General features: G+C 44.9%; 1 protein-coding gene across 1 annotated transcript in view; it reads right to left on the bottom strand.

Moving 5' to 3' along the window:
- Nucleotides 1–329: 329 nt before the first annotated feature.
- The window catches only part of GPR139 (G protein-coupled receptor 139), a 34,383-nt gene continuing 17,168 nt past the window's right edge, over nt 330–17,544 (bottom strand). The window contains exon 2 of the mRNA XM_045542716.1: nt 330–1,512. Within this exon, the coding sequence (XP_045398672.1) occupies nt 578–1,512 (935 nt within the window). The 3' untranslated portion in view covers nt 330–577. The remainder of the gene's footprint in view (nt 1,513–17,544) is intronic.

Genomic DNA, 17,544 nt, shown 5'->3' with positions numbered 1-17,544 from the left:
ATTCAATACTCCTCTATTCCCATAGTGCCATTCTGCAGCTAGAGGTGCCAGGGCCACTTTGAGACCACAACCTTCTCTAGGACAAAGGGCACCTTGGAAAAATCCTGAATCAGTCAGCATTGTTAGCTGCTGGGAACAGCACAGGGAAGCGGTGAATGACCTTAGCTCTTGGAAGAAGAGCGAGGGCCCAGCTATGTGCTACAGTGGCTTGGTGTGTCACACAAATGAAGAGTTCCCAGTGACTGTGGATGGTGCCAGGGCAAAGTCACAGACTATTCTCTACTGTGTGTCCTTACTGGTCACAGGATGATGATACAACCTCCAATGGCATCTTCAAACTGGTAGAAACTTTTGTTGTCAACGTGACTTTGTAAAAATAAATGCATAAGTAAAAACAAGATTCATGCTTTCCTTTCTTCTCTTCCATCTTTCCTCATCTACCAGCCTGAGAGTTGCCAGTCTATCGAGACAGCAAATCAGGGTATCGCTCCGGAGGAGAGCTGTTCAGCCATGGGACGGGACACCCTCCCATCTGGAAATGGATTTGACAAAAGCACTAGGTGCCAAACCTATGGGGTCATGGGGATACTTTTATAGGTTTTCCATTTTTGTCATACTGGTACACCAGCATCTTGATACAGTGTGAGTTCGCCGGCGAGATCCAGGGGCTGCTTGTTATGGAAAAGTTATGGTTGGTGTAGAACTGTACAGGCTGCTTCTGGCACCTGAAGAAGGCCTTGAGTGTGGCAGCTGCCATGGTGCGGAACCGCTTGCTGATAAAGCAGTAGAGGAAGAAGTTGATGGCTGTGTTCAGAAGGGCCAGCATGTTGGCAACATCAGACATGATGTGCACCAGCCAGCGGTTCTGGATGGGCGCCCCATAGAGGTGGTAGAGAATCATGATGATGCGGGGGGCCCAGAGCGTGGCAAAGATGGAGGTAATGGCAAACAGGATGGCTGTGGTCTTCCCCGTGGAGTAGCCGCGGAGGCGAAAATTGCTCTTCCTCCTGAGCTTGTACACGATGATTGAGTTCAAGATGAAGAAGATGGAGCAGGGTACCAGGTACACAGTGAAGCAGTGAATCCAGATGAGGACGTGGTGCACAGAGGTGCTGACGTAGTCTTCAGTCCAGATGTTGGGCCACCAGTAGTAGGGGATGCTGGTCAGGAAGCAGGTGACATAGACACTTACAATGACTTTCCTGGTACGGGCTGGGTAGGACACCATGTGGTATTTGAGCGGGTGGCAGACGGCGATATACCTGTCAATGGTTAATGGAACTGTGATCCAAATAGAGGTGTGGATGGATGAGAATTCCAGCACTTCTATGATCTTATCAGGGACCGGAGGCATCTGCATGTTCAAGATGAAGTCTTCCAACAGGAAGTCCACAAACACGATGAAGAAGAGGACCAAGATATCAGCAGCAGCAAGTGCCAAGAGATAGTTGTAGGAGGACTTCTGCCTTCTGGCCACCAGCTGCGAGAGGATGATCACTGTCAAGATATTTGCTGTGGAGAGAAGAGAATCTTGTTTACCTTTCAAGCCAAGATGACTTCTTTGGTTACCATGGAAGGCCCTGCGCATGTGTTTATTGGGCACTCCCATGGAAGTCAGAAGGATTGAACTGCCTTTGAGAGACAACCTCTGCATTACGAATAGCATCTCATACAAACATGTGGGTACAATTTTAAAGTTATGCTTATTATGGTCTAGTTTATTTGTTTCTCACACAACCATGAGAGTTGTCCTCACTTTAGAAATGAAACTGGGGCTCTGAGAGCTTAAGGAACTAGCTTAGAGCCTCACAGTTAGTAATTCATGATGATAGTAACCACACCTTGATCCCAAATCTCACAGGATTTTCTTTTGTCCAACTGCCTGGAGAATATAAGGCTGAGATGGCTTTTCTCACTATGTGTGTTCAGGTAGGAGACTGGACTTAAGAACCTTCTGAGAACTTGGATTTTAGGACCTTTCCTTTTTAAGTGGATTTAGAATGGAAAGAGTGGAGAAGATTATGACCTTCAGATTAATTTAAAAATAGGTGGGGCCTATAATCCTAGCACTTTGGGAGGCTGAGGCAGGAGGACTACTTGAAGTCAGTAGTTCGAGATCAACCTGAGCAATATGGTGAGACCCCATCTCTACAAAAGAAATAGAACAATTAGCTAGGCATGGTGGCAGGCACCTGTAGTCCCAGATACTCAGGAGGCTGAGGCAGGAGAATTGCTTGAGCCCAGGAGTTTGAGGTTGTAGGAAGCTGTGATGACGCCACTGCACTCTGGCCTGGGTAGCAGAGCAAGACTTTATCTCAAAAAAATTATATTTATTTTTGGAATAAGTAATCTGCACACATGGTACATAATTGAAAATAATAGCAGGAAAAAGTACATTTCCTTTCCACTGTTGTTCTCCAACTATCCAAGTTCTCCTCCCTCAGGGAAATCACAGTTAATAAATAATTTATCCTTATATAAGTCTATATAATATGCATGTATATCATTTGTGCACCAACAGTGGCAAAGTATTATTTTTCTTGGGGTCAAAATTTCATTTGAAAATATATCCACATAATTTGCTGATAAGTTTTAAAAATAAATGTCTCTCTGAATTAGGCATATTTAGAAAGTCATTAGCAACTCACTTCAAAATGATATTCCAATGGATAACATCTGGAAGTCATTCCACACATTTACTCTCATTCATTCTCACTATCAACCTGCAATTTGAACACTGTTAATGCTATTTTGCAAACAAGAGTCTCAGAGAGCTTATGTCCCTTGTCTGAGGTCCAGTGGCAGAGCTAGAATACAGACAGCTCTCTCTCCCCACCTCGCCCTCTCTCTTCCCCCTCTCCTCCCCCTCCCCCCTCTCTTTCCCTCTCTTTCTCTCTCCTCTTTTCTGGGTAGCTATTTAAAATATTATACAATAGTTCACATGGAAAAATATCTTATAATAAACATACCCACACATCCTGGTGTACTCATCACTCAGATTAAACAAACTTTAACATTTTGCCATATTTGCTCCAGCTCTTTTTTTAAAAAAAGAAATGACACTATAGATATATTTGAGGTCCCCTCTGAAATAGTTCAATTCCCATTCTTTTCCCTCTTTCCTTCTTTTTCTCCCTAGAGAAGACTGCCATGCTGTAGGTGGTGTGCAGTGTTCAGGGCCATGTCTGCATACTCTGTCTTTGTTTCTTTCCTTTTTTTTTTTCTGTTTTGAGACAAGTTCTCACCATGTTGCCCAAGCTGGAGTGCAGTGGCGATTCATAGGTGTGATCATACCTCACTGCAGTCTCCAACTCCTGGGCTCAAGCAACCCTCCCATCTCAGCCTTCCGAGTAGCTGGGACTACAGGTTGATGCCACTGAGTCCGGATTCTTGCTTTTCTTTTATATTGAACCAGTTGGCATTCTATATGCTGCTTTTGTCATTCAACTTTTTGGTTTTAAGACCTATTTTTGTTTCTGCATGTAGATCTGGTTCACTCATTTTAGTGACTATGTAGCATTCCATTGTGTGAACTTACTGCAATGAACTTATTCATTATTACATATGTAAATTATATGTAATTTATTATATTAAAGATGGACATACATTTAAATTGGTTCCAGGATTTTGCTGTTGTGAACCACTGTAGTTAATATCTTGATATAACTCACCATAAGAAGTACTTATACATGAGAGTTTCTCTGGGGTAGTACATACGTAGAAGCGTATTTATTATGCTTTAGAGTATGTGCATCTTCATCTTTAGCAGATATTGCTGAATTGCTCTGTAAAGTGATTTTACTAATTTATACTCCCAATAGCAGAATATTAGAATTCCATTTTCTCCATATCCTCTTAGTACTTGGTACTGTTAATCTGTTGTTGTTTTTAAAGTCTGTGCTGTTCTTGCTCTTGTCCCAAGCACTCTGAAATAACATTTTTGAAATGGTGGAGAGTTAAGGTATTGATTACATTGAGTAGCCAGGATTCAAGCTTAGGAGCAATGTCCATGCTCCAAACCAGTCTGCGATATTGGTACCTACTCCAAGTGGGGTGGGGGCAACCACGTGGGTATGTTACACTGTATGCAGTGTAGAGAAAAATGGTATTTCCTACTTTAAGTCGCTACTTAAGAAAAGAGACCCATTAAATCAAAAGTTCTTTATATTTGTAAACACGATATTTCAAAAGTTTATTTATGCATTCAACAATGTTTTTGAGTGTACCTACTCTGAGCTTTGCCCTGGGAGAGGATGGTGAACAAAAAAGACATGGTCTATTCATCCTGCCTGGAGCTTAGATTCTGTTAGGCAAGAAAAACATCAACTGAAGGACCACAGAAGCAAATGCCTAACTGTAAGCTATAGTAAGTGTTATGAACGAATATTTGGGAGTAAGAATCAGAAAAAGCCTCGCTGAGATTTGAAGGATCAAATAGGAGGTAAATAGGCAGAGAGGTTGGAAGGAGAAAGTGTTTTTCAAGCAAAGGAAATAGCATGTGCAAAGGCCCTGAGGTGGGGGAAGTATGAAGAGTTGGGTTTATTAAGACAAAGAACACATATTGATTTCCTCTGGCTTCGTAAGCATTTTTGCATTTTATGGCTGTCTTTTATTAAACATCATTGCTGTGTTCTGTTGAAAGCATTTCAAAATGTTTTATTCATCCAGAAATCCTTTTGAAAAATATTTAGCATCTATATTCTGTGGGCAAAGATCTGTGCCTGGGCCCAAGGTGGATACAAATTGATGTTGCATTAAAAGTCTCTGCTCAAAGAGAGTGTAGCAACATCATATAAGTCTCTCAGTATTAATGACATGAATGAGAACACATGCAGTGATACAACAGCTGCTGGAGAAAAGATGTAAAACAAAGGGCAAAGGCTTGGCTTCCAATCCCTGCCCCTCTGACTTAATATATTGTCAGAGCTTCATGGAACTCAAGTTGCAAATTCAGGTCTGAAGCTTTCCCATTGAGCAAAGGGTACAAGAGCCCTTTGGCTAAGAGTTTGGGGTTTGGGGCTGGGCTGCTTGTGGTTCACTCTTGGCTCTACCACTTATTGGCACTTTGACTTTGGGCAAGTTTATTCAATTTCTCTGTGCCTCGGTTTCCTTATTTATAAAACAAAATTAATAGGACCATCTGCCTCCTAGAGTTATTCTGAGAATTAAGTGCAATAATTTTCATAAAGTGGTTAGAACAGTGCCTGGCATGTGATAAGTGTTCGATGAAGGTTAGCTATTGACCGAGAGTCCATTCATTCAACAAATATTAACTGGGCACTGTATGAGGCACTGGAGATACAGACATTAACAACGTAGACAAGTTCCCTTTTGCCGTGGGGTGTATAGTATAGTGCAGAAGACAGACAACAAATAAATACTAAAAAATGCACAGGAGAATTTCAGATGTGATACTATGAAGAATGAAACCATGGGATGAGACAAATGTATCAGGGATACATTTATTTTTAGATTGAAAAGTGACATTTGGGTTCAACCAAGGATAAAGGGTTGGGATCTGCCATGAAAAGATCTGTGGGAAAATGATTCTAGGTGGTGGGGATGGCAAGAGCAAAGGCTCTGGGGTGGGAATGAGCTTGGTATGTTCATGGAACAGAAAGACATGGGAAAGGTTTCCCATTTTACAGATAAGGAAACTGAGGCTTGGATTTTTAGGTAATTTGCTCAAAGTCACAAACTGAGCTAGTGAAGGAGCCGGAAGGTGACCCCAGCTCTGTCTGACTTTAGGGCATATCAGATTCTGCTTTATGTTTGGTCGTAGGAAAGGGATCCCAGCAGGAGGAAAGTGATTCCTGTTCCCTAGGTTGCGCCTGACTTAGAAAAGTGCCATTGTTTCTCAGAACCTCTTTTTTCTCTCTCTATTCAACAATGCCCACATTCCCTCTCATGTCCCTGCTCCTGAAGGAAGCAGGAATGCATAAATGGTGGGGTCTCCCCTGAAAAACTGCTGCATATATTCTGCAGAGAGTTACTGTTTGCCACTGTTTCTTCCTCCCTAGCTGAACCCTGTTTGAAGCGTGGTGCTAAAAAATTTTCCATATTCAAACTCTTTTAAAAATATTCCAGCCCCATCTACTTAATGCTTTAAGTCAGGCAAGTCATCAACTCCCAACGAAATTGCTAGGTATTCATATTTGACATTTCCTTAAGTTTCTAGTAATTGCCTCTCTTGAGAAACTAACCCGCAGATACTGAGTTTCCCATTCCGTTTGTACAGGTAGATTTTTCCCCAAGGCAACATCAAGAACAGTTAGGATATCCTTGAGGTAAGAAAGAGAGGGAGAGAGATGTGAGCCGGGGGGGAGACCCAAAGGGAAAAGGAACGATGCCTGTGTGTTGATTTTCTGAAAAAGAAATGAGAAGGTAGAATCTTCAACTCTTAAGGCTTGACATTTGTTATAACTCCCCATATCAAAAAACCCTTTCATTTCCACGTGGCACATTTTCCCCAAAGAGAAAGAGTGGTGTTGACAGGAACTGTTTTATTTATAAGGGGTGAGTAGACAGAGAAACCCAAGTCATCACTGCCTGAAATTCCATCTCTTAGCTTTTCTTTCTAACTGACCCAAGGACCCTGTTGTTGAGGAAACCCAACCAGTCCCACCCAGGCAAGTGCAAAGAACTTCCCGATCAAAATGTAAACACGTGTAAAGAGCAAATCCTTTCTGTCAGTGGTGTTGTTGGACAGGTTTAAGCTCCTGGGTAATATGAAGCCCATGTTTTGTGATTGCAAAGCTTCTTGGTTATATTCTTGGGGGAATTCATTTCCTGTATTTTGTAGCTTATTGTGCTCAAACTAGAGAGGATTTGGGAGTAGCTGAAAGAACGACACACGTTGGGTTGTCAGGTCACAGCGCTGAACCGTCTGCTGGCCCAGAGAGAAACGGGCAAGGTCTTCTAGAGGTATTTTCTGGGTCTGTGATGACTAAGGGACTCTGGCAGGTTCCTTGGAAACAGCACTTGGACTGAGAAGTCTCAGTTTATATCTCTCAGTTCTGCTACATTTCCTTTTTCTTGTCTTTGAAAATTAATTTTTCAATTACAAAAGCAACACACGCTTGTAAAAAAGTAAACATTATATCAGTGTATGATAGTGATAGAATCAGCTGACTTTTATTGAGCATTCACCATGCCCAGAGCACTTTTAAGCATCTTACACACAATATCTCATTTAATTTTCACAACTACCCTGTGATGTGAATATTATGATTTGAAAGCACTGAGGTTCAGAGAGGTTAAGTACCTGTCTGAGGTCATGCCGCTGGAAGGACATTAAACCAAGCTTTTTGTCCCTAGAAAGGGAAAAATCTGTCAAAACCCCATCTTCCAGAGTTACTGTGGTAGCTAACCTTATAGACATCCCCCAGTGAACCACGCCTCCTGGTATTCATGCCTTTATGTGGTCTCCATGCCCTGATTGCTTAAGTCTTAAGTCTCTAGGTCTTAAGAGCAGAGAGAATTGCTTATCTGGGCTGATTAGATTCCTGGGGTAACCTTTTACAAATCCTGTTTCTACACATCCTAGATTACGTCCTGTGAATTTCTAAAAAGAGAGATATTTGCCCCTTCAGTCACCTACGCCTGGGATTCTCATGCGTCCCTCCCCTCCAAAGTTGCCATCTTTTGCATTAGAAGAGTCAGCCCTCATGTCATGCAGACCCTTGGCCTTGTGAAAAATTGCAGCGCTTGTTATTTTACCTGCTTCTTGGAGGTGCCCCAAGGATGGATTTTTAGGAAGAGCAATATCTAAACCTCCTAAGTAAGAAGTCAGCAATGCCCTCGTTTAGACCAGCTGAGGGGTGGAAACCATCGTGGGATGGGGCACTGCTTCAGGAGGCTGTCACCTCCCTTACTGTTTCCTGTTCCACTCTGGGTCTTCGGATGGAAAAAGAAGAAATATTAATAAAAAGATGATGCTGACAAGATGCGGTATTCAGTCTTTTTGGCCTCTGTGAATGGTGCTGCAGACCCTATAGAGGTTCTGCACTGAGCGGGCCCCTCGAGGAGCAGGAAAAGAGTCCCCCTGGGCAGCTGTCCCGTCATGTGTCTCCAGTCTCAGGCAGTGCCCCTGGCCAGGGGCCATCTTTGTTTCCCATGGTTCCACTTGCCTCAAGGCAGAAACCTGGAATGTGGAGCTTTCTTTCTATAGTTGGTTATGAGAGGCACAAAACTGATTACAAACTGGTGAGGTGGTGGTTAGGAAGTGATACCCCCTCGTTTCCCAGTGGGAAAGACAATCCCAGGGCAGGGAGATGGCTTCCAAGTCCCCCGAAGGGCTCTGAAGGGCCATGTGGACTTTTCACTCTTTGCAGACTGAATCTCACCCAAAATATCTGATAGGTACATGAGAACCTATCTTAATTGGGAGCGTAGTGGTTAGGAGTACGCTCTCTGGAGACAGCGAGCCTGGGCTCAAATCTCAGGAGAACCATCTACCAGTCGTGTGATGGTGAGTAAGTGACCTAATGTCTCTGAGCCTCAGGTCCTACATCTGTGAAGTGGGCATCAGAATAAATAGTACCCTCATAGCTTGTTCCGAGGATATATGAAATAATATGGGCACAGTACTTAACACAGTCCCTGGCACACAGTAATCACACACACACACACACACACACACATCAGCCATTGTTACTTTTTTTTCACTCAGCCAATTCAGTTCAGCAGACAATCATTGAGCGGTTACTAGAGGCCAGCCCCTGTGCTAGATGCAAAGATACACGTGCCAGAGAGTCCAAGCTCTCAGGGAATTCCAGGGAAGATTCCAGTTTCTCTCCACCCCTTATTCCAGGCATTAATAACCCTGTCAGCCCACAAGGACATTCCTCATTGCCTCCAACCTGAGTCCTCTAGTTGCAGCTGTATCTGATCCCTGCCTGCAACTTTGTTTCTCTGCTCCATGGAGAAGAACGTTGGTCTTTACCTGCGGAACTAAACCCTTCCCAGCCATTTCTGCATGATGACTCAGCTGGCTCTCACATCCTCTGAAACAGTTTCGGTTTTAAAACTAAAATTTTAGCTCCTGTTTTGATTGCTCCTTGATTTTCTTTGTGGGTTCACTACAATGCTCTTCTCTATTATTTTTCTTGTGGAGACTTTTCTCTCTCTCTCTTTCTTTCTTTCTTTTTAAACCACTTTTGAGCACTTGAGTGAATTCCTTTCAAAGCTAGGGTTAGTATTTTCCCTTTCTGTGTATCTCCCTTTATGGATCTCACTCCAAAGGTGAGAGCACAGCCTGGGGTAGGAATGGCAAGAACATTTCATCTTCAGTCTCTTGGTAGTGGCCATCTGGGCGCCATGATGGAAAATGTTCTAAAACCATGCCCGGGGTTGGTGGTGCTGTGATGGATTGGGGATGTCTGCCCAGGTAGAACAAATGTGGATTTGTCCTCTACGTCTTGGGCCCTCGATCCATGGTGCAGCTTCCCTGGTTTTTCTCAGAAATTAACAAAGCAGTGGTTTTCAGTGTAAACTAGAATAGTTGAGACTTAGCAAGTAGATAGCTGAGTAGGCAGCAAGAGCTAACATGGCTGCCATCCCAGGGCAGGCTGACTCAGGGCAAGGAAACAGTGACTCAGCATCCAGGCTGCAGGGCTGGACTCAGCCTTGCCAATCAATTGACCTTCTCTTGACAATAGAATTGGATCTGTCTTTATGGCCAGTGGAAGCTTTGTTGAGTAATTATGACAACTGCTAGGTCTTTATCATGTAACCACATCCAACAGACCCAACAGTTTCCAAACCATACTTCTCAGTAGCAAAGTTGGTTTTCTTATGACTACTCTATATTGAGCACTTACTATGTGCTGGGTGGCCTTGCATAGATGAGATGATTTTATGTGATTCATTGAACATTTTTACTTTAAAAGTTATGCATTTAGTTTAAAAGGTATTACAGGAATGTTATTTTTCCATGTGGGGTAATGATAAATGCTTGCTTACAAAATAAGTTCAGCTTATTTAAAAAGTGAGTTGATTTAAACAAAAAATCTATAAGGAGATGGCAGTGTAGGTGGAATGCAGGCTTCTGATCTCCATTTTACAAGGAGGAAACTGACATTCAGAGAGGGCAAGCCACCTGCCCAGGAAGGCACAGCTGAGAAGTCAAAGAAGCATCTTGAAAGCACTCAGTGGTGTCATCCTGGGTCAAGTTCCATGCCAAGGGATGGATCCAGCTGTGTTTTCTCAGTTCTGGGAGTTTGTCACAAAGACAGACGGGGGCAGGGCTTTACCTGAACAATTCCTGGATGTGCAGGTGGCTTTCCAGCAAACACTGAGCACCAGAGTTAACAGAAAGCACAGGGTACTTAAAATGAGAGAGTTGCATTTTGGAGCCTGGCAGATCTGGGTTAGCCTCCCGGATCTGCACTTTCCTAGCTGGCACTCTCGGGCAAGTTGTATAAGCACAGAAAGCTTCAGAATCCTCAACAGTGAAATGAAGTAATGATGGTGCCTGGTTCAAAGGATGCTGTGAGGATTAGAGAGGACCGTGCCCCTAAAGCTCTTAGCATAGAGCCTGGTCCAGGGAAAGTGCTCAGTAAGTGGTCATAGTCATTCAGTCCAAATCTGATGATCCGTTCGGCTAAGATGATAAGTTGAACCAGGCAAACGTCCTATGAGGAAACACCTGCAAATCAGGCACAGGCTTCTGGTACCTTTCTCGAGGACACGAGAATTGGCTCTAGACAAGACCCCTTACTCGTTTCTCAGACTCCATCAATGAAAGCGTCCTGTGGCTTCCCAGTTTCATCAGGAGATGCCTCAGTGTTGGACTGGACAAACCCCTTGCTTTCTCAGGGCCTCAGTTCCCATATCTGTAAAATGGGCCAGTTTATAATAAGCAATAATAATAGTAGCAACAATGATGGCACCATAACTCACATATAGGGAAGGTGAGTGGGAGTTTAAGAGGCAGATAAGGCAAAGGCAAGGGAGGGCTCTCCAGGGACGGGGACCAGCATGTGCAAAGTTAAAGAGGCATGAGAAGAGGTCCCACTACTACCTCAGAGCAGCTACCAGTTACTGAGCGCTGACTACCTATCAGGCACTGAGTTCACTTCTTCATATACCTGAAGTCTACGGCATATCTGTAATATAATATATAACCTAATATTATAATATCTACTATTAAACATCTAGTATTTCTTACTAATAAGGTTCTCATCTTCTTATAATAGAGGGAAAAGACTGAGGCTCGGAAGGGCCAGGAAGTTGACTAAGGCCATGTGCAATGGCGTTAGATGCCTCTGGCAGCTTCCCCATTCTCTGACACCTGCTATATGAGTGCTGAGGGAGGCTGGGAATTTAACAATAACAGATCCCTTTATTGAACACATACTGTGTGTGGCTCACTTGCTAGAGGTCTCACCTGCACTAAATTTAATCCTCATATGACGTCATGAGAGAGATACCATTAATATCCCCATTTTAAAGATGAGATCACTCAGGCTCAGTGGGATTAAGCGACCTGCCCAGATGAGACAGCAGGTGTGTGTGAGACCCAGGATTCAAAAACAGTTTATTCCTAGACTCCTGAGCCCATTCTGTGCTCTTGCTTGTCCAGATGCTTCCGTACCCAGCTTGGAGAACTATTAAAGAGAAATGGGCTAATTCTTTTGGTTTTTTTTATTACTTATTTTTTTAACAGTGTATATCAGCAGGGCATGTATGTGGTGTGAGGGAAGTTGAGGAAAGAATTTCTTTCATAGGAGTCATATGGCCTTCAAGAATACCTGCCATTCCCAACCCCTGGGAATAAGTGGAGGTAAAGAGATCTGAGGATCTAATCACTGCCTCTCTCTCTCTCTCTCTCTCTCTCCCTCAACTGTGTCTCCCTCTGTCACCTAGGCTGGAGTGCAGTGGTGTCATCATAGCTCATTGCACCCTCAAACTCCTGGTCACAAGTGATCCTCCTGCCTCAGCCTCCTTAGTAGCTGGGACTACAGGCACGTACCACCACATTTAGCTAACTTCTGTATTTTTTTGGAGAGATGGGGTCTTGCTATGTTGCCCAGGCTGGTCTCGAACTCCTGGGCTCAAGCGATCCTCCTGCCTTGACCTCCCAAAGTGCTGGGATTGTAGGCACCAGCTGCTGTTTCTGGCCCTAAACACTTTCCTGAAGTCCAGGGCATATGACTGAGTTCTCCATTGCCCCTTTCAATAGTGAATGATGCTCTCCACTGGCTAATTCTCCATTGATCTGTCCCACATGCTCAGTTTCTGCCAATCTTGCTCTTCCACTGACTTCCAGCTGGTGACTGCCTTGGGCAGAGGATGCTCATTTGTTTCTGCTGTTTTGTGGACCTAGGGTGACGGTCACTGGGTGCCAGAGGACCAACAGGAAATCAGAGGCTTCTGTGCTCTTCATCTGGAGTTCACTGGGGTGTCAGAGGCTAATTGAGGCTCCGCTCGGGTTGTCGCTGTTTGATTAAACATCTTGCGCCAAGCATCATCCATCTGCTTCTCCCAGTGGCTGCCAGGGGTAGGTATTTTTAGCTGTGGTCAAATAGCTTATCAATTGTGCATACAAAATACAGCCAACACAAAGCCATCATTTTCTGTTCCCCTGCCTTGTTCTTCCACACGGGCAAGGACAAAGGAACAATTGAATGAGGGTGGCGTTCACTTATTCATTCAGCAAACATTTACTGAGCTGCCCGCCAGGCATCAGGCACTATTCCAGACACAGGGATGCAGCTATGCACAAACACACAAGGGGTCCATGTCCACATGGAGCTTACATTCCATTCTGACCCAGTAGAATTCTGCTCTGTTACCTACTAGCTCTGTGGCCTTGGGTAAGTCATATTTCCCTCTGGGACTTCTTTCATTCCAATGAGCATGTTCTATGTGCCGTTTCCCGTACCGAGGCTGCTGGTGAGAGATGACATAGTTCCCTCTCCAGCAAGAGAGGCAGAGAGGGAAAGAGGCTACATGACCAAGCAGCAAGCGTGACCCGTGAGGCCCAGGCATTTTCTTGGGCACATGGAGAGGAAGAAGCAATGAGTTCTGAGTTTACGGCCAGGGAGGCTTCAGAGGAGCATGATGGAAGAGATCAGGAGAACAGCACTCGAGGATCCAGGGAGGCATGACTGTGAGTGACACAGTCAGGAAACAGCGGCCAAGCGCAGTGGCTCACACCTGTAATCCCAGCACTCTGGGGGACTGAGGTGGGAGGATCCATTGAGGCCAGGAGTTTGAGACCAGCCTGGGCAACATAGTGAGACTCTCTGTCTCTACATAAAATAAAAAAAGAAATAGGAACATAATAAATAAATGAAAAAAAAGACTTCAGCCAGTACCCCAAGCTGTCTTTCTAGCCTTAAGGCTTCTCTTCTCAGGGTCCACTTCCTAGAGACAGCTGCGCTGCATGCCCCGTGGCTAAGGCTGTAGATAAATTGCAGCCATCAGCTGTTGACTTCACATCCCCAGCTGCTTCCTAGTACGTCCTTATCTTTTGTCTCCAATTTAAAAGAAGAAAAAGCCATAACATGCGACAGCAGAAAAAATAATGAACTAGTATATACGAAGTTTCCAGAGCATATCCTACGGTTCCTCTACATGCCCATTGCAGCAGATACCTTAGAAGGCACTTCGGTGGCTCACGGCACCATCTCAGAAAGACAAGTGGCAAAGGACAGGTTCCAGAGCAAGGTTGCTGGGGTGCAAACCTGCTTCTACTGCTTTCTAGCTGTGTGGCCATCGGGAATTTACTTAGCCTCTCTGTGCCCTTACTTTGCTCATCTATGCAAAGGATGATGAAATAACATCTAGCAGGGCCTTTTATGAGGATTAAATGAATTAATACAGGGAAAGTGCCCAGAGCAGTGCCTAGTACCATGCATATTATATACCTTTCACCATCATTAATATTAGACATTAAAAGTCCAGAAAGGCAGAAACGGTGCCTGCTTTGCTGATTGCTATTAATATACTGTCAAGCTCTTACACAGTTTCTGGCATACAGTAGGTGCCCAATATATATCTGTTGAATGAATGAATGAATAACCAGGAGTATAGATTAACACAGCCTTGCAGACATGTGGAAGGGCTGGTTAAAAGTTTCGAATGCACTGGACGATTACATAAGGTTTACTGCAGAAGACGAGTCAGGTGATGTCATCAAGGATAATTGGAGATTAATTTGGTGTTCAGTATGCGAGAGATGTTTCTGGGACCATTAGCTCCCTGAGAAGAAGTTTTGTGCCAGAACCTTCCAAGTGGATCAAATTCAGTTCAACATAAATTTAGTGATGCCTGACCACATGCCAGAGCCTGGGTCGGGCTCCCAGAGTACAAGACCCATTGCTTGGCTCAAGGTGCTCAGAACTTGGTAAATAAATCATCTGACGGCAGCACAAGGAGTCATTTCAAACTCTCTGCTCCCTTCAGTGGCCCTATGCTAGGGCTTGCAAACTCAAATGGGACCAGGCAAGAAATATAAATGCATGGAGTGGGCATGTGGTCCCCAACCTATGGTGAGTTGCATAATTATTTCATTATATGTTACAATGTAATAACAATAAAAATAAAGTGCACAATAAATGTAATGCGCTTGAATCATCCCAAAACCTTCCCCCCTGCCCCCCATCGTGGAAAAATTGTCTTCCGTGAAAACGGTCCCCGGTGCCAAGAAGCATGGGGACCGCTGCTCTAGTGAACAGGCCAGCTCGTGCCCTGTTTCAGGAGGGCAGCCACTGTTCAGCTCCACTGGGTAGTTCCCCATGAGAGAACAACAACCAACTGTGGTCAGGTCTTTTGATGTTTCAGGAGAGGCCTGCAAGCAACACACACAGACACACACACACACACAGTGTGGCCCGTGGGTTGCTGCTTTGAGACTTCTACTTTATAGGCCCTGAATCAAAGTCCTTGCACGGCCAACAAGGTACCTCCCACGCCATCAACTCCCTTCTGCAACCCGTGCAAGGGCACCATGAACTTCACTTTAGGAGCTGTTGCCTGAATGTGCAACACTCTCTTACCTCCGTGGCACTGCATGGGTTATGCCGTCTGCCCGGAATGCCCTCCCCACCTACGACCCTTTGCCTAGCAGACTTTATTTTTAAAGGCTTCCCTGATCTCAATGCACTGAGTTAAGCACCTCATTCATTGGCTAGAGTATTTAACATATTTCTGTGACGACCTCCTTTAAGATCTTTATCACCTGTTTACTGGGAGGGACTGTGTATCTTTGCTCCGAACCTTGAGGGCTTATACAGGGCTGTCAAAGAGTATGCACTCCATCAACGTTTTGGAATAAAAGAATGACGGACAGACGGATGGATGGGTGGATGGGTGGATGGATGGATTCCCCAAGGCTCTCTCTGTGGAACATTCATCTGCTTCCTGTCACTTTCATGGTATTCCATTATAGACATCACTGATCTGACCCCTTCCCTCTGCTTCCTTCTCTTGACATCCAGTGTCCCTAGGTAGCCTCTTGGGAACTCCTCTCTGTTACCTTCCATGATGGCTGATGGACCTGAGTTCAAATTCTCCACTTGCTTATTTGAGCATGATACTTAATTTTCTCATCCGTGCAATGGGGACATCTCACAGGACTTGTTAGGAAGACTGGGTAACTTAACATGTGCAAAAACGTCAGTATCGTGCCTGGCACGTAGTAGATGCTCAGAAATACAATTCCTATCCCTGTCGAGTGCGACAGGCAGTTTTCCTCTTGGAACGCTTTTCTCTTGTTGAAAAGTGGGGAGGTTAAGAGCAATGGCTCTGAAACCAGACCACATGGGGTGGAATTTTGCCGATTCCCAGTTAAGCTTCTTAAACACTCTGTGCCTTAATGTTCTTCATCTGTAAAGTGGGGATAATAATACCTGTCTCATAACGGTTCTGGTGGGAATTAAAGGAGTTAATACAAAAAAAGTGCTTAGAAGAGAACCTGGCACATAGCGAGTGCCCAATCAATGCTATTTTGGTTGTTTACCAACCCAACACAAGAAACTAGGGGGTAAGGAAGCTTTTGCTTTTTCACCAAAACACACAGGCCAGCCTCTGTCCTCTTCCTACCATCACAGATATTGACTCCTTACTCTGTTCAGGCACCTTGCTACAGGCTGCAGATACCACAGTACATTGGAACTGATTTCTGTCCTCTTGGAGCTTCTAGCCTGGCAGAGAAGCCAGGTAGATACCCAGACAGAAACCCCACAATAGCAGAAGACGGCATGCTATGGGAAGTCAGAGGGGTAACAAATTTACTCTAGAAAATCATGGTAGGCTTCTTGGAGGTGGTGGCATCTGTGCAGGGATGTGGAGGCATAGGAGCCAGCCAAGTGGCTGGGAAGCACAGCGCCGACAGGAGGGGACGGAATGTGCAAAGACCAAGAGGCAAGATGGCTGACTGAGCAGCTGCAAGTTTGGCATAGAATGGAGGTCGAGGACTGGTGGCTTGCGGGATGGATTCTGGGTGACAGAAGCGCCTTTGAGTTGGTTGTCATTTTCATAAATTGAAGTATTTTGCATCCAGTCCAGGATTTGAGCTTCTCTGGAAAGTCAGAAGGGAAGGCCGCGCTGGGCTCACGTTTCCACTGGGGGCTGCCCTCCGGCTCAACAAGTCCCACCAGGCCTCTCATTCATCTCATCTGCCCACCCTGTCCCAGAGACAGCAGAGGCAAAGTCACAGCACATGATTCCAGCGGCTTCCCAGCCCTGTTACAGTCGGATTTGTCCTGAGGCGACGGAGGGTCATCAAAGGGCTTTAAGCATTAAAGGGTTTTACTAAGTAAGAAGCTTATTAGTTTTGTCCCAAACCACAGATATCCCTGAAGTCACATCCTCCCACGTAAGGTTCGCCCCCCCCACCCGCTCTAGGGTTAGCACAGGGGAGGTTCTGCAGGATCTGGATGTTCAAGAACATTAGAAAATTCTCCGCTGCACACAGCCCAGCTGCTGGCTTCCCAAGGCCACCTTCCTAGTGGACGTTCTGTTCCACCACGGGACCTGCATTCTCTCGGCAGATGCAGGGTTGAAGTGGCAGCTCCTGTACCGGGAGATGTGGACAGACAGGGAACAGGCCATGCCTGGGGGACAATGTCTAATTACCCGGGGGCCTTGGGAAGCAATTTTCTGTGGTTGGAGAAATTGTTTTATGTACCTGCAGCCCAAGCACACAGCTGAATGACAGGTAGGTCAAGGATGCATAATTATATGGAAATGGTTTTATGTTTGGGAACTTCTAAAAACCCACCGCTGTACCCTGGGAGGTGGCATAGAGAAAGCAGCGTCTAACCCGCTTGAGCTGAGTTCAGCAGGTGAAAGCGGCTTGTTTCCTCATGACTTGGGAGAGGTTTGCTTCTTTTCCGGCTTCAGGACACATGCCTGAGTGTCACAGAGAAAAAGAAGCAATGCCTTCTTGGCTCAGGGGTAGTGAGCGTGGGTGCCAGATCTAGATCTGATACATACTTGCTGTGTGACCTTGGAAAGTTTCTGAACTTCTCTGTGCCTCTGTTTCCTCACCTGTAAAATGAGACTGATAATGGGATGCATAGTAGAAACCACTGG

Source organism: Lemur catta, chromosome 2, assembly GCF_020740605.2.
Source record: "Lemur catta isolate mLemCat1 chromosome 2, mLemCat1.pri, whole genome shotgun sequence".
In the NCBI taxonomy this organism is placed as follows: Eukaryota; Metazoa; Chordata; class Mammalia; order Primates; family Lemuridae; genus Lemur; species Lemur catta.
Note: the sequence above shows the minus strand (reverse complement) of the source record. Positions and strands in the feature narration are given on the sequence as shown.